The sequence below is a fragment of the Babylonia areolata genome, chromosome 5 (assembly GCF_041734735.1).
Source record: "Babylonia areolata isolate BAREFJ2019XMU chromosome 5, ASM4173473v1, whole genome shotgun sequence".
Classification (NCBI taxonomy): Eukaryota; Metazoa; Mollusca; class Gastropoda; order Neogastropoda; family Buccinidae; genus Babylonia; species Babylonia areolata.
The window spans coordinates 2,407,086-2,427,721 of NC_134880.1; the positions used below are offsets into that span (position 1 = coordinate 2,407,086).

General features: G+C 45.9%; 1 protein-coding gene across 1 annotated transcript in view; it reads left to right on the forward strand.

Moving 5' to 3' along the window:
• LOC143282318 (uncharacterized) overlaps positions 1–20,636 on the forward strand; it is a 64,677-nt gene that overhangs the window by 25,729 nt on the left and 18,312 nt on the right. The window contains exons 4-9 of the mRNA XM_076587922.1: positions 11,788–11,891; positions 14,242–14,340; positions 15,152–15,250; positions 16,891–16,995; positions 19,496–19,597; positions 20,533–20,631. Of these exons, the coding sequence (XP_076444037.1) occupies positions 11,788–11,891; positions 14,242–14,340; positions 15,152–15,250; positions 16,891–16,995; positions 19,496–19,597; positions 20,533–20,631 (608 nt within the window). The remainder of the gene's footprint in view (positions 1–11,787; positions 11,892–14,241; positions 14,341–15,151; positions 15,251–16,890; positions 16,996–19,495; positions 19,598–20,532; positions 20,632–20,636) is intronic.

Below are 20,636 nucleotides of genomic sequence, written 5' to 3' on the forward strand. Positions count from 1 at the left end.
CGGTGTAGTAGGAGAGTCGGCGTGACCCACTGAAATTCTTATCCTCCGGATATCCGAAACACGAGGGTTAGTTTTGTGGAATATGGTTTTCTTATTCTTGTTCGATTTTGTTTTCTTGAAATTGCTTTCTTTCTTTCTTTCTTTCTTCCCTTTTTTATACTAAATAAAAGTAAATAGATTACTGCTGACTATTCCAGTGACAAAACATGGGGAAAAGATATCTAAGGCGTATAGCAATAGAAACGTAACAGTCAAACAGGTTTCCTCATTGTGTACGAGTTCAGCTATTTTCCTTCACAAATGGTATCGGCCCAAAATGAACAAGAAAACGTGAGTATTGTCAGTTCAGACCGTCTGATTTTTGACTCACGCGTGTAAACAAAATGCGTCTACGTAACACCACAATGTCTGTGCATAGACACTAACATGGGAATATTAGTGTCTATGGTCTGTGGCAAACTTTGGCATTTTCTCGGCTGCAACAAGAGGCACTGAAACCAAACTTGGCAAGGTTGTGGGTATGAATAAGACCTTTAAGTCATCCTATGAGCTCATCTGAATTTGTCGCTTCTCTAACCTCCTGGCCCCCAATAGATCAGACCCCCGTCCCCAATCCACATTCTAGTGAAGAGAAATAGGGCGGGAGAGAAGAGGCAGAGGGGAAAGGAGGGGGGTGAAGGCGATAGTCTTTTGACGATTATCTCAACTTTGTCCGGCAGGGGTGAAATGACAGGGGGGGGGGGGGAGCAAAACCTGACCCTGTCACATGGATAGAATGAGATGGTGGAAAGGGGAGCGAGAGAGGGAGAGAGCGAGAGCAAAAGATCGGGTGTTATTTGACTTTGCCTTCCCTGTGTTGGTGGGCCGAAGGATCAGGATCTCCCATCTTCACAGTTTTGGATGGAAATGACCACACACATTTTCAATTTTTTTATTTTGAATTTTTTTTGACAACCCATTTTGTGTTGTTGAATGAAATAGCCATCGTGTGATTGTCATTTTTTTTTTTTCAAATTCCAAAATATTACTGTGCCAGTTGTTTTTTAAAAACAAATTATAAGCAGATGTAGCTTTTATGGACCAGTCCGCACGCTTGAAACCTCCTGAAAACTGAAAGTGAAACAAAAGGAAAAAGGTGTGGAAGCTCATTGCAGGAAGCAGGCTATGACTTGCCAGTTTCAGTGGGAAAAGGGCCGTGCTTGTTTTGTTTTGGGATACTTTGTGAAGAAAACTTCAGTGTGTGGAGACTTTATTTTTACCCCTTCGATTGACAAGTGTGTGTGTGTGTGTGTGTGTGTGTGTGTGTGTGTGTGTGTGTGTGTGTGTGTGTGTGTGTGTGTGTGTGTGCGCGCGTTATGCGCGCGTACATTCGTGCTTGTGTTTGTGTTGTGCTTTCATATTCATGGACATTACTTTCTGTCGCTCCAGTCTTTAGCCGTGCGCGCGCGCGCGCACACACACACACACACACACACACACACACACACGCGCGCGCGCACACACACACATATACACACACACACACGCGCGTGTACACACACACACACACACACACACACACACACTTATTCGTTTTCCTCGTTCGATGATATTTCGAGTGAAGTGACAAACCGAGTGTCTCTATCTCTGTGTGTCTCTCTCTCTCTTTGTGTCTGTCCGTCTGTCCGAATGTCAGAATCTCTGTATGTCTGTCTGTCTCTCTCTCTCTGTGAATTTAGAGAAAACGAGATACGTTCACCTTGAATTTTCAATCTTATTCGTTAGTTGTATTCCCCCCCCCCCTTTTTTTTTCTTTTTCCAAATGTACCTATTTAGTTTATTGTCAATGCATTCTTGCACCGGTATTACAACTGCTGACATAATTAAATGTTACGAACCTATCTGAAGGTGATTAGTTAACAACCCTAATTTTCCTACTTGGTGAAAGTACCAGAAATACCGACATATACACGGTAAATGTCATGTCGTTATTTGTGACAGGCGCACACATGTGTGCTGTTCCCAGCAATGCGAGACAGTGTGTGATGGTAATGTAGGAACTGTGGAGCCGTTGCTGTGTTATGTGCCAAGTTGTTATTATCGTGTCTGAATGAAACCACAGTAACTCTCTGTACGTTAAGTGTTTTTTTTCTTTTTCTAACTAGTTGTTTTCTATGTCATCTTGAATATTTATTTATTTATTAATGAAATCATTTGTTTGTTTATTCATTCATTTATTTGTTTGTTTATTTCTTTATTTGTCTGTGTCTATCTATCTATCTATTCATTTTGTTTTGGTTTTGTTTATTTTCTCATGTGTGTTGTTCCTTAACAAACATCTACTCAAGTGTAGGCTACGAAGACAAATATAAACTGTAAAACTGTCAGACGAAGTGTGACATGACTGTCCTTCACGTGAAAGTAGGCTACTGAGTGTTTCTACTGAATCTCTTTTTTCCCCTCCGGAATACAAAACCATCAAAAAGACAAATGATCAGTACAGCAGAGTCAAAGATAGCATTTATAAATAACATTTATCGATCTTCTCGTTCCTTCTCCAAGTCTGCTCGATTAAAGAAGAAGAAGAAGAAAAGCCTCGGGCGAAGTATGAAGTCACAAAAAACTGAACCGAAGGGAGTGGGGTGGGGGTGGGGGGGCAGGAGGAATAAGTTATATGTCTGGGTCTGTTTGCCTCCCTTGGAGAGCAGTTTGAACAGTGGGGGGACGGAGGGAAAGTGATGAAAAAGATGTGATCAATGAAAACAGCAAGCACAGCACAACCTGACAGTCACTGTACTGTATTCCAGCCTAAACTACGGCCCGTTTGTGCGTTAAGACTGATAAACTTACAGATGAACTACAAACTTCACAAAAAAAAGTTAACGACCACCTCATAAAAGCGGGCATTTTTCCATAAAATGTATCCCCCGCCACCACCTCCTCCCCCCCCCCGCACCCCCCCCCCCCCCCCAAAAAAAAAAAAAAATCGAGTGCAAACTGCTATGTGTCTACCACCAGCCTATCATTGAATACACCAAAGACTGTTTCATGTGCACTGTGAACAATGTTGGAGAAAAAAAAAACAAACAAAAAAAACGCGTTTGGAAAATCGGTATTATTTCAGCCCAAACAATCACATATATTTATTAGTTTACTAGCTATAGCTCTATGTTTTCTTTTTTCATTGTAAAATGAAATGGAAGTGCACGTGGAAGAAAGTACTTCTGGCCATGAATTGTGCTGATTACATGCAATGCATGAGCTGATGTCTTCTTCTTCGTTCGTTGGCTGCAACTCCCAACGTTCGCTCGTATGTACACGAGTGGGCTTTTACGTGTATGGCCGTTTTTATCCCCCCTTGTAGGCAGCCATGCTCCGTTTTCCGGGTGTGCATGCTGGGTATATTCTTGTTTCCACAACCCACCGAACGCTGACATGGATTACAGGATCTTTAACGTGGGTATTTGATCTTCTGCTTGCGTATGCACACGAAGGGGGTTCAGGCACAAGCAGGTCCGCACATATGTTGACCTGGGAGATCGGAAAAATCTCCACCCTTCACCCACCAGGCGCCGTCACCGAAATTCGAACCTGGGACCCTCAGATTAAAAGTCCAACAAGGCTGTAGCCCGTCTTTTTTCCCCCGAAAATTCAGCATCATCTGACCATACCCCCAAGAAATAAACTGTGCTGGTTCCCAGGTCATCCTTAAGTTTCGTCGTGAACCACGTGCATTAAAATGTCATTTTGCGAGGAAGATTTGTCACTGTCAAGTTTTTGTTATAGTTCAAACTGAACATCCAGATCATCCACGTACTTGCTGTTTATATATATATATATATATATATATATATATATATATATATATATATATATATATATTAACAAACCAGAAGGAAAAAATCTAAAGGAATTTACAATGGAATAAACACAGGGTGATTATGATACATCAGCTCATTGCTGTAGTACAGTAACACTCATTTTTCGATCTCTTTTTCTGTCTGCAAGTGGATATATTTTTCCAATCAAAGTAAATATTTTTACATAATTTTGTCAGTGACAGCCCTGCTGCTGTTACTTTATTTCGTTCTTGTTTTCGTTTTTGTTTTCCTTTCTTCAGCTTCTCAAAACTGTCAATACATGTAGTTTGTGATTTCATATTTGAATTTCTCAAGGATGTGAATAGGCATGCATCGTATGACACACGTGCGTATTGGTGAGCAAATCACGAACACTCAATCATTTCCAACTGGTACAACTACAACGTTTTGAGACAGACTTGTGATGTATATGCCAGTTGTGTTGTAAGACCGCCTAGTGAAGTGAAAGAAAAATACACCCATCTCCGATGATTTCTCAAGACAAGAACGACAGTTTCGTGGAGTTCTGGAGTGACTTCACAGAGCCACGTACTTTCTGTATGTATCCACTCCAGTGTGTGTCACTTTCTGTATGTATCCACTCCAGTGTGTGTCACTTTATGTATGTATCCACTCCAGTGTGTGTCACTTTCTGTATGTATCCACTCCAGTGTGTGTCACTTTCTGTATGTATCCACTCCAGTGTGTGTCACTTTATGTATGTATCCACTCCACAGTGTGTGTCACTTTATGTATGTATCTACTCCAGTGTGTGTCACTTTCTGTATGTATCTACTCCAGTGTGTGTCACTTTCTGTATGTATCCACTCCAGTGTGTGTCACTTTCTGTATCCACTCCAGTGTGTGTCACTTTCTGTATGTAAACACTCCAGTGTGTGTCACTTTATGTATGTATACACTCCAGTGTGTGTCACTTTCTGTATGTATCTACTCCAGTGTGTGTCACTTTCTGTATGTATCTACTCCAGTGTGTGTCACTTTCTGTATGTATCTACTCCAGTGTGTGTCACTTTCTGTATGTATCCACTCCAGTGTGTGTCACTTTCTGTATGTAAACACTCCAGTGTGTGTCACTTTATGTATGTATACACTCCAGTGTGTGTCACTTTCTGTATGTATCTACTCCAGTGTGTGTCACTTTCTGTATGTATCCACTCCAGTGTGTGTCACTTTCTGTATCCACTCCAGTGTGTGTCACTTTCTGTATGTAAACACTCCAGTGTGTGTCACTTTATGTATGTATACACTCCAGTGTGTGTCACTTTCTGTATGTATCTACTCCAGTGTGTGTCACTTTCTGTATGTATCCACTCCAGTGTGTGTCACTTTCTGTATCCACTCCAGTGTGTGTCACTTTCTGTATGTAAACACTCCAGTGTGTGTCACTTTATGTATGTATACACTCCAGTGTGTGTCACTTTCTGTATGTATCTACTCCAGTGTGTGTCACTTTCTGTATGTATCTACTCCAGTGTGTGTCACTTTCTGTATGTATCTACTCCAGTGTGTGTCACTTTCTGTATGTATCCACTCCAGTGTGTGTCACTTTCTGTATGTAAACACTCCAGTGTGTGTCACTTTATGTATGTATACACTCCAGTGTGTGTCACTTTCTGTATGTATCTACTCCAGTGTGTGTCACTTTCTGTATGTATCCACTCCAGTGTGTGTCACTTTCTGTATCCACTCCAGTGTGTGTCACTTTCTGTATGTAAACACTCCAGTGTGTGTCACTTTCTGTATGTATCTACTCCAGTGTGTGTCACTTTCTGTATGTATCTACTCCAGTGTGTGTCACTTTCTGTATGTATCTACTCCAGTGTGTGTCACTTTCTGTATGTATCCACTCCAGTGTGTGTCACTTTCTGTATGTAAACACTCCAGTGTGTGTCACTTTATGTATGTATACACTCCAGTGTGTGTCACTTTCTGTATGTATCTACTCCAGTGTGTGTCACTTTCTGTATGTATCCACTCCAGTGTGTGTCACTTTCTGTATCCACTCCAGTGTGTGTCACTTTCTGTATGTAAACACTCCAGTGTGTGTCACTTTATGTATGTATCTACTCCAGTGTGTGTCACTTTCTGTATGTATCTACTCCAGTGTGTGTCACTTTCTGTATGTATCTACTCCAGTGTGTGTCACTTTCTGTATGTATCTACTCCAGTGTGTGTCACTTTCTGTATGTATCCACTCCAGTGTGTGTCACTTTCTGTATGTATCTACTCCAGTGTGTGTCACTTTCTGAATGTATCCACTCCAGTGTGTGTCACTTTCTGTATGTATCCACTCCAGTGTGTGTCACTTTCTGTATGTATCTACTCCAGTGTGTGTCACTTTCTGAATGTATCCACTCCAGTGTGTGTCACTTTCTGTATGTATCCACTCCAGTGTGTGTCACTTTCTGTATGTATCTACTCCAGTGTGTGTCACTTTCTGAATGTATCCACTCCAGTGTGTGTCACTTTCTGTATGTATCCACTCCAGTGTGTGTCACTTTCTGTATGTATCTACTCCAGTGTGTGTCACTTTCTGAATGTATCCACTCCAGTGTGTGTCACTTTCTGTATGTATCCACTCCAGTGTGTGTCACTTTCTGAATGTATCCACTCCAGTGTGTGTCACTTTCTGTATGTATCCACTCCAGTGTGTGTCACTTTCTGAATGTATCCACTCCAGTGTGTGTCACTTTCTGTATGTATCCACTCCAGTGTGTGTCACTTTCTGAATGTATCCACTCCAGTGTGTGTCACTTTCTGTATGTATCCACTCCAGTGTGTGTCACTTTCTGAATGTATCCACTCCAGTGTGTGTCACTTTCTGTATGTATCCACTCCAGTGTGTGTCACTTTCTGAATGTATCCACTCCAGTGTGTGTCACTTTCTGTATGTATCCACTCCAGTGTGTGTCACTTTCTGTATGTATCCACTCCAGTGTGTGTCACTTTCTGAATGTATCCACTCCAGTGTGTGTCACTTTCTGTATGTATCCACTCCAGTGTGTGTCACTTTCTGTATGTATCCACTCCAGTGTGTGTCACTTTCTGTATGTATCCACTCCAGTGTGTGTCACTTTCTGAATGTATCCACTCCAGTGTGTGTCACTTTCTGTATGTATCCACTCCAGTGTGTGTCACTTTCTGAATGTATCCACTCCAGTGTGTGTCACTTTCTGTATGTATCCACTCCAGTGTGTGTCACTTTCTGTATGTATCCACTCCAGTGTGTGTCACTTTCTGAATGTATCCACTCCAGTGTGTGTCACTTTCTGTATGTATCCACTCCAGTGTGTGTCACTTTCTGTATGTATCCACTCCAGTGTGTGTCACTTTCTGAATGTATCCACTCCAGTGTGTGTCACTTTCTGTATGTATCCACTCCAGTGTGTGTCACTTTCTGTATGTATCCACTCCAGTGTGTGTCACTTTCTGTATGTATCCACTCCAGTGTGTGTCACTTTCTGTATGTATCCACTCCAGTGTGTGTCACTTTCTGTATGTATCCACTCCAGTGTGTGTCACTTTCTGTATGTATCCACTCCAGTGTGTGTCACTTTCTGTATGTATCCACTCCAGTGTGTGTCACTTTCTGTATGTATCCACTCCAGTGTGTGTCACTTTCTGAATGTATCCACTCCAGTGTGTGTCACTTTCTGTATGTATCCACTCCAGTGTGTGTCACTTTCTGAATGTATCCACTCCAGTGTGTGTCACTTTCTGTATGTATCCACTCCAGTGTGTGTCACTTTCTGTATGTATCCACTCCAGTGTGTGTCACTTTCTGAATGTATCCACTCCAGTGTGTGTCACTTTCTGTATGTATCCACTCCAGTGTGTGTCACTTTCTGTATGTATCCACTCCAGTGTGTGTCACTTTCTGAATGTATCCACTCCAGTGTGTGTCACTTTCTGTATGTATCCACTCCAGTGTGTGTCACTTTCTGTATGTATCCACTCCAGTGTGTGTCACTTTCTGTATGTATCCACTCCAGTGTGTGTCACTTTCTGTATGTATCCACTCCAGTGTGTGTCACTTTCTGTATGTATCCACTCCAGTGTGTGTCACGTTTTTGTTGTCATGTCACTGTGTTTGGTTTCCATCATTTAGTCTGTTTGTCTGTCAGTCTGTCTGTCCGATCGTGTGTCTGTCCGTTTCTTTGTCCGTTTGCATTTCTCTCTCTCTGTCTCTCTCTGTCTCTCTGTGTGCCTCTCTTCTCTCTCTTATTATCCGTCTGTCTGTCTCTCACATACTCTCTCGCATGCTCTCCATCTGTCTGTCTGTCTCTCCCCATCTCTCTTTTTCTTTCTCTGTCTATCTGCATTCTCTCTGTCCCTCTTTCCGTTTTACTGTCTAGCTGACTCTTTCTCTCTTTTCCTGTCTCTGTCCCACCCCCTGTCTCTCTCTCTCTCTCTCTCTCTCTCTGTTCCTGTCTCTGCCCCACCCCCTGTCTCTCTCTCTCTCTCTGTTCCTGTCTCTACGCCACCCCCTGTCTCTCTCCCTCTCTCTTTCCGTGTCTCTGCCCCCCCCCCTCTCTCTCTCTGTTCCTGTCTCTGCCCCACCCCTGTCTCTTTGTTCTTGTCTCTGCCCCACCCTCTGTCTCTCTCTCTCTCTCTCTTTCCCTGTCTCTGCCCCACCCCCTGTCTCTCTCTCTCTCTCTGTTCCTGTCTCTGCCCCACCCCCTGACTCTCTCTCTTTCCCTGTCTCTGCCCCACCCCCTGTCTCTCTCTCTCTCTCTGTTCCTGTCTCTGCCCCACCCCCTGACTCTCTCTCTTTCCCTGTCTCTGCCCCACCCCCTGTCTCTCTCTCTCTCTCTTTCCCTGTCTCTGCCCCACCCCCTGTCTCTCTCTCTCTCTCTGTTCCTGTCTCTGCCCCACCCCCTGTCTGTCTGTCTGTCTGTCTCTCTCTCTTTCCTGTCTCTGCCGCACCCCCTGTCTCTCTTTCTCTCTGTTCCTGTCTCTGCCCCGCCCCCTGTCTCTCTCTCTCTGTTCCTGTCTCTGCCCCGCCCCCTGTCTCTGTCTCTCTGTTCCTGTCTCTGCCCCACCCCCTGTCTCTCTCTCTCTCTCTCTCTTTCTCTCTGTTCCTGTCTCTGCCCCGGCCCCTGTCTCTCTCTCTCTGTTCCTGTCTCTGCCCCACCCCCTGTCTCTCTCTCTCTGTTCCTGTCTCTGCCCCACCCCCTGTCTCTGTCTCTCTCTGTTCCTGTCTCTGCCCCACCCCCTGTCTCTCTCTCTCTGTTCCTGTCTCTGCCCCACCCCCTGTCTCTGTCTCTCTCTGTTCCTGTCTCTGCCCCACCCCCTGTCTCTGTCTCTCTCTGTTCCTGTCTCTGCCCCACCCCCTGTCTCTCTCTCCCTCTGTTCCTGTCTCTGCCCCACCCCCTGTCTCTCTCTCTCTGTTCCTGTCTCTGCCCCACCCCCTGTCTCTCTCTCTCTGTTCCTGTCTCTGCCCCACCCTCTCTCTCTCTCTCTCTGTTCCTGTCTCTGCCCCACCCCCTGTCTCTCTCTCTCTGTTCCTGTCTCTGCCCCACCCTCTCTCTCTCTCTCTCTGTTCCTGTCTCTGCCCCACCCCCCCCCTCTCTCTCTCTCTCTGTTCCTGTCTCTGCCCCACCCCCTGTCTCTCTCTCTCTGTTCCTGTCTCTGCCCCCCCTGTCTCTCTCTCTCTGTTCCTGTCTCTGCCCCACCCCTGTCTCTCTCTGTTCCTGTCTCTGCCCAACCCCCTGTCTCTCTGTTCCTGTCTCTGCCCAACCCCCTGTCTCTCTCTCTCTCTGTTCCTGTCTCTGCCCCACCCCCTGTCTCTCTCTCTCTGTTCCTGTCTCTGCCCCACCCCCTCTCTCTCTCTCTGTTCCTGTCTCTGCCCAAACCCCTGTCTCTCTGTTCCTGTCTCTGCCCAACCCACTGTCTCTCTCTCTCTCTGTTCCTGTCTCTGCCCCACCCCCTGTCTCTCTCTCTCTGTTCCTGTCTCTGCCCAACCACCTGTCTCTCTGTTCCTGTCTCTGCCCAACCCCCTGTCTCTCTCTCTCTCTCTCTCTCTCTCTGTTCCTGTCTCTGCCCCACCCCCTGTCTGTCTGTCTGTCTGTCTGTCTGTCTCTCTCTCTCTCTTTCCTGTCTCTGCCCCACCCCCTGTCTCTCTCTCTCTGTTCCTGTCTCTGCCCCACCCCCTGTCTCTCTGTTCCTGTCTCTGCCCCACCCCCTGTCTCTCTGTCTCTGTTCCTGTCTCTGCCCCACCCCCTGTCTCTGTCTCTGTTCCTGTCTCTGCCCCGCCCCCTGTCTCTCTCTCTCTCTGTTCCTGTCTCTGCCCCACCCCCTGTCTCTCTCTCTCTCTGTTCCTGTCTCTGCCCCACCCCCTGTCTCTCTCTCTCTCTCTCTCTCTGTTCCTGTCTCTGCCCCACCCCCTGTCTCTCTCTCTCTCTGTTCCTGTCTCTGCCCCACCCCCTGTCTCTCTCTCTCTCTGTTCCTGTCTCTGCCCCACCCCCTGTCTCTCTCTCTCTCCCTCTGTTCCTGTCTCTGCCCCACCCCCTGTCTGTCTGTCTGTCTGTCTCTCTCTCTCTCTCTCTTTCCTGTCTCTGCCCCACCCCCTGTCTCTCTCTGTTCCTGTCTCTGCCCCACCCCCTGTCTCTCTCTCTCTCTGTTCCTGTCTCTACCCCACCCCCTCTCTCTCTCTCTCTCTCTGTTCCTGTCTCTGCCCCACCCCCTGTCTCTCTCTCTCTCTCTCCCTCTGTTCCTGTCTCTGCCCCACCCCCTGTCTCTCTCTCTCTTCCTGTCTCTGCCCCACCCCCTGTCTCTCTCTCTCTGTTCCTGTCTCTGCCCCACCCCCTGTCTCTCTCTCTCTCTCTCTGTTCCTGTCTCTGCCCCCCCCCTCTCTCTCTCTCTCTCTGTTCCTGTCTCTGCCCCACCCCCTGTCTCTCTCTCTCTCCCTCTGTTCCTGTCTCTGCCCCACCCCCTGTCTCTCTCTCTGTTCCTGTCTCTGCCCCACCCCCTGTCTCTCTTTCTCTGTTCCTGTCTCTGCCCCACCCCCTGTCTCTCTCTCCCTCTGTTCCTGTCTCTGCCCCACCCCCTGTCTCTCTCTCTCTCTCTCTCTCTGTTCCTGTCTCTGCCCCACCCCCTGTCTCTCTCTCTGTTCCTGTCTCTGCCCCACCCCCTGTCTCTCTCTCTCTCTGTTCCTGTCTCTGCCCCCCCTGTCTCTCTCTCTCTGTTCCTGTCTCTGCCCCACCCCCTGTCTCTCTCTCTCTCTCTCTCTCTCTCTGTTCCTGTCTCTGCCCCACCCCCTGTCTCTCTCTCTGTTCCTGTCTCTGCCCCACCCCCTGTCTCTCTCTCTCTCTGTTCCTGTCTCTGCCCCACCCCCTGTCTCTCTCTCTGTTCCTGTCTGCCCCACCCCCTGTCTCTCTCTCTCTCTGTTCCTGTCTCTGCCCCACCCCCTGTCTCTCTGGAGGACTGACAGCACATTTTTCTTTTGGCTGTCTCTCTGTCCAACTGTCTGTCTGTCTGCATCTCTCTGTCCACATGTCTGACAGTCTACATATTTCTCTTTTCTTCTCTTCTCTGTCTGTAGGTCTTTGTCTCTGCTACTGTCTGTCTGTCTCTCTAGGAAGACTAGGCAATGCCTAAAATCTTTATCCTTGTGTAATAACGTTTTTGAAATCTTTGAATCTCTCTGCCTCTCTGTCTCTCTATTTCTCTCCGTATGTCTGTCTACCTCTCTGTCTCTCTATGTTTCTCTCCATCTCTCTCCATATGTCTGTTCGTCTGTCTTTCTCTGTCTGTATGTCTATCTCTCCATCTCTCTCCGTATGTCTGTCTCTCACTTTCTCCCTCTCTCTCTCTTTTCGTGCCTCTTCCACCCCCACCAGCCAACCAAGCAAGCCATCAATCAGTTACCCAACCTACCCACCCATCCACCCACCATCCAACACTATCTGCTGTGGTGGTGTTGCAGTGTCCCGGAGGGAGCAGCGGTTCCACGAGGCAGCCTCCTGCAACGATGCGGATGCTGTCAGGAGACTGCTGACGGAGGGAGTGGGCATCAATTGTCGGAACAGCGTGAGCCGATTTGTGTCGCGTGGTGGTTACAATGTGTTGTTGGGGGTTGCTGAACCATTAGTTGGAACAGCCTTAAGTGCTGTGTGGCGTGATGTATTGTATTGTATTGTATTGTATTGTGTTGTGCTGCGTTGCGTCGCATTGTATTGAATTGTTTTTTTGTAACTCTCTTTTGTGAAGGTCGGAATGCCTTGTCTGGTTGGGTTGGTATCTGACGTGGTTTTTATGTCTGGTTGGGTTGCTATCTGACGTGGTTTATGTCTGGTTGGGTTGGTATCTGACGTGGTTTATGTCTGGTTGGGTTGCTATCTGACGTGGTTTATGTCTTGTTGGGTTGGTATCTGACGTGGTTTATGTCTATTTGGGCTGGTATCTGACGTGGTTTATGTCTGGTTGGGTTGGTATCTGACGTGGTTTATGTCTTGTTGGGTTGGTATCTGACGTGGTTTATGTCTGGTTGGGTTGGTATCTGACGTGGTTTATGTCTTGTTGGGTTGGTATCTGACGTGGTTTATGTCTGGTTGGGTTGCTATCTGACGTGGTTTATGTCTGGTTGGGTTGCTATCTGACGTGGTTTATGTCTGGTTGGGTTGCTATCTGACGTGGTTTATGTCTGGTTGGGTTGCTATCTGACGTGGTTTGTGTCTTGTTGGGTTGGTATCTGACGTGGTTTATGTCTGGTTGGGTTGCTATCTGACGTGGTTTATGTCTGGTTGGGTTGGTATCTGACGTGGTTTATGTCTTGTTGGGTTGGTATCTGACGTGGTTTATGTCTTGTTGGGTTGGTATCTGACGTGGTTTATGTCTGGTTGTGTTGGTATCTGACGTGGTTTATGTCTTGTTGGGTTGGTATCTGACGTGGTTTATGTCTTGTTGGGTTGGTATCTGACGTGGTTTATGTCTTGTTGGGTTGGAATCTGACGTGGTTTGTGTCTTGTTGGGTTACTATCTGACGTGGTTTATGTCTTGTTGGGTTGGTATCTGACGTGGTTTGTGTCTGATTGGGTTGCTATCTGACGTGGGTTATGTTTTGTTGGGTTGCTGTCTGACGTGGGTTATGTTTGTTGGGTTGCTGTCTGACGTGGGTTATGTTTTGTTGGGTTGCTATCTGACGTGGGTTATGTTTTGCTGAGTTGCTGTCTGACGTGGTTTATGTTTGTTGGGTTGCTGTCTGACGTGGTTTATGTTTGTTGGGTTGCTGTCTGACGTGGTTTATGTTTGTTGGGTTGCTGTCTGACGTGGTTTATGTTTGTTAGGTTGCTGTCTGACGTGGGTTATGTTTGTTGGGTTGCTGTCTGACGTGGGTTATGTTTGTTGGGTTGCTGTCTGACGTGGGTTATGTTTGTTGGGTTGCTGTCTGACGTGGTTTATGTTTGTTGGGTTGCTGTCTGACGTGGTTTGTGTCTTGTTGGGTTGCTATCTGACGAGGTTTATGTCTGATTGGGTTGCTATCTGACGTGGGTTATGTTTTGTTGGGTTGCTGTCTGACGTGGTTTGTGTCTTGTTATGGAACAGCGTGATCTTGATCAAGTAGTCCATGTCATCTTGAACGTTTACGCCATGAAGGATTAAGAGGTGCATATCATTCCTTATATAGTCCTCCTCCTCCCCCCTCCCCCTCCTCCACCACCACCGCCACCACCACCACCACCACCTCCTCCTTCTCCTCATCCTCCTTGTTCTTGTTCTTGTTGTTGTTCTTCTCTTCGTCGTCACCATCATCATCCTTTTTCTTCTTCTTCCTCTTGTTGTTGTTGTTCTTCTTCTTGTTCTCATCATCACCTTCATCTTCTTCTTCCTCTTGTTGTTGTTGTTGTTGTTGTTGTTGTTGTTGTTGTTGTTGTTGTTGTTGTTGTTCTTCTTCTTCTTCTTCTCATCATCACCTTCATCTTCTTCTTCCTCTTGTTGTTGTTGTTGTTCTTGTTCTTCTTCTTCGTGTTCTTCTTGTTCTTCTCATCATCACCTTCATCTTCTTCTTCCTCTTGTTGTTGTTCTTGTTCTTCTTCTTCTTGTTCTTCTCATCATCACCTTCATCTTCTTCTTCCTCTTGTTGTTGTTCTTGTTCTTCTTCTTCTTCTTCTTGTTCTTCTCATCATCACCTTCATCTTCTTCTTCCTCTTGTTGTTGTTGTTGTTGTTGTTGTTCTTGTTCTTGTTGTTGTTGTTGTTGTTGTTGTTCTTGTTCTTCTTCCACTCCTTCTCCTCTTGGTGCTTCTCATCATTGTTCTTGTTCTTGTTCTTTTTCTTCATCATCACCTTCTCCTCCTTATTATCGTCATCATCATCTTCATCACCCTCCTCCTCCTCCTCACCATCCTCATTTCCCTCATCACTATGACGTGGTCACACAGCTGGACAGGACAGCCCTGCACTGTGCGGCAGCGTGTGGTCACCTGGCGGTCACTGAAGTCCTGCTGGAGGGAGGGGCTGACTTGGAGGCCAAGGATAAGGTCAGTGTGTGTGTGTGTGTGTGTGTGTGTGTGTGTGTGTGTGTGTGTGTGTGTGTGTGTGTGTGTGTGTGTTGAGAGCTGGGCAAGTGTTGCATGAGCGATGTGTATCAATGTGTGCATGTGTTTCTGCTTGGTTCTCTCTCTCTCTCTCTCTCTCTCTCTCTCTCTCTCTCTCTCTCTCTCTGTGTGTGTGTGTGTGTGTGTGTGTGTGGGTGCGTGTGTGGATGCGCGCGGGTTTTCTGAGGAATTTTTGTTTTAGTTTTTCGTTTTTGTTTCAGTTAACATTTGGCCTTTGCGTATCTTTCCCTTCACTGTGTTGTTGATATAATCAGGTATTTGTTTGTTTCATCACTCACTTTGTTTTACACAAACCTTTGAGCTTGCTCTCAAGTCCTGATTAGTGCCTTACATTTAAGTGAATGTCAGACATCTGCTGTCCTTTTCATTTTCTTTTTGATTTTTTTCATACAGTGAATAATGTGGATATGGGTCAGTCCGCAACATCTGGTGCCTCTTTTTGAACTGAAACTGAAACTCTCTCTCTCTCTCTCTCTCTCTCTTCCTCTGTGTGTGTGTTTGTTTGTGTGTGTGTGTGTGTGTGTGTGTGTGTGTGTGTGTGTGTGTGTGTGTGTGCGCGCGCATGCTTGTATATATGTATGTCTGTGCGTGTGTGCGTGCGTGCGTGTGTATGTGTGTGTATGTATATATATATATATATATATATATATGTGTGTGTGTGTGTGTGTGTGTGTGTGTGTGTGTGTGTGTGTGTGTGTGTGTGTGTGTGTGTGTGTGTGTGTGTGTGCTGCAGTATGGAATGCGGCCAGTCCTGTGGGCGGCATGGTTCGGACATCTGGACGTTCTTCGGCAGCTGGTCAACTCTGGAGCCTGCAAGTACAGCACCAACAAGGTGCACTGCTAGTGACAGTGGTGATGGCGATGGTGATGGTGATGATAATGATCATAATGATGATGATGATAATAATGCAGGCTGACGCACACACCCTCCCTAACAGTACCAGGGAACTAGTGGCGTTTACAATGAAAGTCACACACACACACACACACGCAAACACACACACATGCATACGCACGCACGCACGCACACACACACAGACCGCCCCACACACATAACAAACAACAACAACAACAAAACATACACACACTATGATGAAAACTGACGCTCATCCCCGCCCCCCATTCCCCCCGCGCCCCATCCCTCACCCTCAAACAAAGAGATGATGGCATTTACAATGAAAGTTACACACACACACACACACACACACACACACACACACACACACACACACACACACACACACACACACCTATATATTCCGTAAACAAACAAGCGTGCACGTTCCCAAACACGCAAACATCACTCTCACTCGTCTTCATCGTCACAAGCAGCAGCAGTTCAGGTAACACATTGATCAGTACGATGGAAGGCAGGGCGGGAGAGGTTTGGTTGGAACACAACAATCTTCGCAACCAGTAACAGAACAAATGTTAGTTTTAACTCGCTCAGTACGGCCAGTTCTCTCTTCTCCTCTACACAGACCCCTCGGATGTCCAGTGGGTGTCTCAATGACCCAACCTTTAGCTTCCGTCGTCAGAATTGTGGTATTCTTTGTCAACATTCACCTCTTCAGTATGAGAGCCGTCCGCTTGCAATATTTTGATGGTGGTAATTGGGGTGAAACGCTGTTAACGTCTTCTCTTTCGCCGTTCGTATGGAGAGAGTTAAAGCACACTGCCAATGACTGCAGTCTTTAAACAAAAGATAGGAGAACGTTGTCACTGTGGACACTTTCCGCCGACCTACACTGCCAGTGCACACTATCATGGAAGGTAGGAAGCGAGCAGTCAACCTTCGGAGATGAATAAGTAAGAATGTAAGTAACTGAGTGAGTGATTGAATAAGTGAGTGAGTGAACGAGTGAGTGAGTGAATATGTATGTATGTATGTATGTATGTATGTATGTATGTATGTATGTATGTATGGGAACAGGTAATTAAATGCGAAATAACGTGAATACGTAAAAATGTGAATCATTCGGTCAACCACTCAGTGACTTGGTGAGTGAACGAGTCGAGTGAGTGATCAAGTCAGTCAGTAAGTGAACACGTCAGCCAGTCAGTCAGCAAGCAAGCAAATCAAGCTGTCAATATGGTATGCAAATCAGCCACAAAGAAAACACAGGCACACAGACACAAAGGTACAAGCAAACAAATAAACAAACATGCGAACAAAGGCATGGACGCTTAAAGAAAGAAAGACAGAAATAAGCAATGGATTAAAAAAATAAAAAGATGTAGGAGCGAAGCAATGAAGAAATGAACGAGCAAGGAAACAAACTATAAAAAAAAAAAACACCCCCCCCCAAAAAAACACACAAAAAAAACAACAACCCCAAAACAAGACAAACAAACAAACAACCCCCCCCCCCAAAAAAAAAACAACAACAAAAAACAAAACAAAAACAACCAAAACCAAACCAAAACAAAACAAAACAACCTAACCAGCTGCTGTGCTATTTTCTTTTACAGCAAGGCCTAGGAATCGTTCACTGCGCAGCCGCCAACGACCACGTAGATATCATCAGTTTCGTCTTCGAATCTCTAGAGCCAGACAACGTGAACGCTACAGAAAAGGTGAGATCGATTCAGTTGTATTGTATTGTATTGTATTGTATTGTGTCGAGCGCGTCGCGTCGCATTGTCTTGTGTTGCATTGCGTTGTACTGTGCCGAACTCTAACCCATAGAAACATTGTCACAAGGCCACCGTTCCAATTTTGAGATTTCCAAGTTTGTTTCTTTGTTAGCGTGCGTGCGTGCGTGCGTGCGTGCGTGTGTGCGTGTGTGTGTGTGTGTGTGTGTGTGTGTGTGTGTGTGTGTGTGTGTGTGTGTGTGTGTGAGAGAGAGAGAGAAAGTGTGTGAGAGAAAGAGAGAGGGAGAGAGAGAGAGTGTGTGTGTATTGTGTGTATGAGAGAGAGAGAGAGAGAGTGAGAGAGAGAGAGAGAGAGAGAGAGAGAGAAAGAGAGAGTGTGTATGTGAGAGAGAGAGAGAAAGAGAGAGAGAGAGAGAGAGAGAGAGGGAGAGAGAGAGAGAGAGGGAGAGAGAGAGAGAGGGAGACAAACAGACAGGTAGAGACAGCCACAGAGAAAGCTTCTATTTTCCGAGAACCAATAATCACCCATCCCACATGTCCCGTAAGTGGCACAGGAAATGGAAAATAAATAATTGTTGGAGACTGGGCGGACAAGGAAAACAACAACAAAAACCAACAAACCCAAACAGACAGACAAAACTAACATCAACCCGAGAAGAAGATGTTGACACATCGGTTTTACTGACACAAGGGGAGAGAATATTTAACGTAGAGAAGCATAGCGGGAGAGTTGTTAGTTCTTCGGCAATACCAGCTTGTTATTTTCAGTCTGTCACAGTTCTTCAATCATTTCTGAAAAACAACAACAAAAAACAACAGCCCTGAAACCGTTCCTTTTCAAACATTTCCCTTATGATTTAAGCACGTGAATCCAGGTTCTTGTATTTTCATATTGCGCGCGCTTGTGTGTGTGTGTGTGTGTGTGTGTGTGTGTGTGTGTGTGTGTGTGTGTGTGTGTACGTGTGTGTGTATGTGTGTGTGTGTGTGTGTGTGTGTGTGTATGTGTGTATATGCGTGTGTATGTGTGTGTGTGTGCGCGCGCGTGTGTGTGTGTGTGTGTGTGTGTGTATGTGTGTGTGTGTATGCGTGCGTGTGTGTGTGTGTGTGTGTGTGTGTGTGAAATAACCAGATGCCATGTTAATGTCGAGTGTTTGTATTTCATTTGAGACGATGCAAATAGAAAAGAAAGAAAGAAAAAAAAAAAGAAATACAGAAAAAAGATGATGCGATCTGGAAGGAAATTTGCCCATTGACAGCCTAGAATAACAGTTATTGCCCAATGGCAAAATGTAGAACCATGCGAAGGTAAATACATACACACACACATACACACACAGACCCCCCCCCGCGCCCCCCCCCCCCCCCCACACACACACACAGAGACCCCCCCCACCACACACACTCACACACAAACACAACAACAACAATAACAACAACACAACAAACTTTTGTGATGAAAGATTTAGTTTTCAAACGTTATTTTCAAGCGTTTCATGTGGCACGTGTGCCTAAAAACAACCGTGTGTGCTTTCAGCAAGAGGTCAGTGGTAGTGAGTCGTGAGAGGCGTTACACTTTTCAATAGTGTATCTTGACATTTTATTACGGGATAAGGTGAGGTGTATGAGGCGTTACACTTTTTAATAGTATATCTTGACATTGTATTAGGGGTGAGGTGAGGTGTGTGAGGCGTTACACTTTTCAATAGCATATCTTGACATTTTATTACGGGATAAGGTGAGGTGTGTGAGGCGTTACACTTTTCAATAGTATATCTTGACATTTTATTACGGGATAAGGTGAGGTGTGTGAGGCGTTACACTTTTTAATAGTATATCTTGACATTTTATTACGGGGTAAGGTGAGTCGTGAGAGGCGTTACACTTTTCAATAGTATATCTAGCGAGTTTGTATCTTGACATTGTATTATGGGTGAGGTGAGGTGAGAGAGAGGCGTTACACTTTTCAATAGTATATGTAGCGAGTTTGTATCTTGACATTGTATTAGGGGTGAGGTGAGGTGTGTGAGGCGTTACACTTTTCAATAGTATATCTAGCGAGTTTGTATCTTGACATTGTATTAGGGGTGAGGTGAGGTGTGTGAGGCGTTACACTTTTCAATGGTATATCTAGCGAGTTTTGTATCTTGACATTGTATTAGGGGTGAGGTGAGGTGTGTGAGTCGTCAGTGATGTAACACTGTTTTTTCAAACTCTCTCTCTGTCTCTGTCTGTCTGTCTGTCTGTCTGTGTCTCTCTCTGTGTCTCTCTCTCTGTTTTTCTCTGTGTGTGTCTCTCTCTGTTTCTCTCTCTCTCTTCCTCTCTATCTCTCCACACACACACACACACACACACACACACACACACACACACACACACACACACACTGAACCTTTAATGAAAACATACCCGTTTTTTTACGAAGTGGTCCATAACTATTTTGGAAGTGTGTATCGGTATGACCACGTGAGGATGCACTGTGCAGAACAATGAGAGAACGGCGCTGCATCTGGCGGCAGAGGCCGGGCATCTGCAGGTGGTGGACAAGCTGCTGCACATGGGGGCCATGGTTCAGAAGAAAGACAAGGTGTGTGTGTGTGTGTGTGTGTGTGTGTGTGTGTGTGTGTGTGTGTGTGTGTGTGTGTGTGTGTGTGTGTGTGTGTGTGTGTGTTGTGTGTTGTGTGTGTGTGTGTGTGTGTGTGTGTGTGTGTGTGTGGTGTGTTGTGTGTGTGTGTGTGTGTGTGTGTGTGTGTGTGTGTGTGTGTGTGTGTGTGTGTGTGTTGTGTGTGTGTTGTGTGTGTGTGTGTGTGTGTTGTGTGTTGTGTGTGTGTGTGTGTGTGTGTGTGTGTGTGGTGTGTTGTGTGTTGTGTGTGTGTGTGTGTGTGTGTGTGTTGTGTGTGTGTGTGTGTGAGTGTGTGTGTGTGTGTGTGTGTGTGTGTGTGTGTGTAAGTGTATGTGTCTGGTGCATGTGTGTGTGTGTGTGTGTGTGTGTGTGTGTGTAAGTGTGTGTAAGTGTATGTGTCTGGTGCATGTATGTGTGTGTGTGTGTGTGTGTGTGTGTGTGTGTGTGTGTGTGTGTGTGTGTGTGTAAGTGTATGTGTCTGGTGCATGTGTGTGTCTGTGTGTGTGTGTGTGTGTGTGTGTTGCATGTGTGTATGTTATATGCATGTGTATTTGTGTGTGTGTGTGTGGGGGGGGGGGGTGTGGAGAGAGAGAGAAAGAGAGAGAGAGAGAAGGCGAAGAAGAAGAAGAAGAAGAAGAGGAGGAGGAGGAAGAAGAAGAAGAAGAAGAAGAAGAAGAAGAAGAAGAAGAAGAACAACAACAACAACAACAACAACAACAACAACAACAACAACAACAAGAAATGCGAACGGAAGGAAAAAACAACACCACGTACCCAGTGATTTCCCAGGAAATGAAGAAATGACCATATCGAAATGTGATACTTCAGATTTCCGTTCTGTTCTGACTCCATCTAATCTAATTTTTTATCCTGCCTTGTTTTCTTGTGTTCTGTTTCAGGCAGGCGCCACAGCGGTGCACTTGGCAGCAGAGAAAGGCCATGGTCACGTGATACGTCGCCTGCTTTTGGTGGGGGTGGAGGTGGATGACAGGGACGTGGTGAG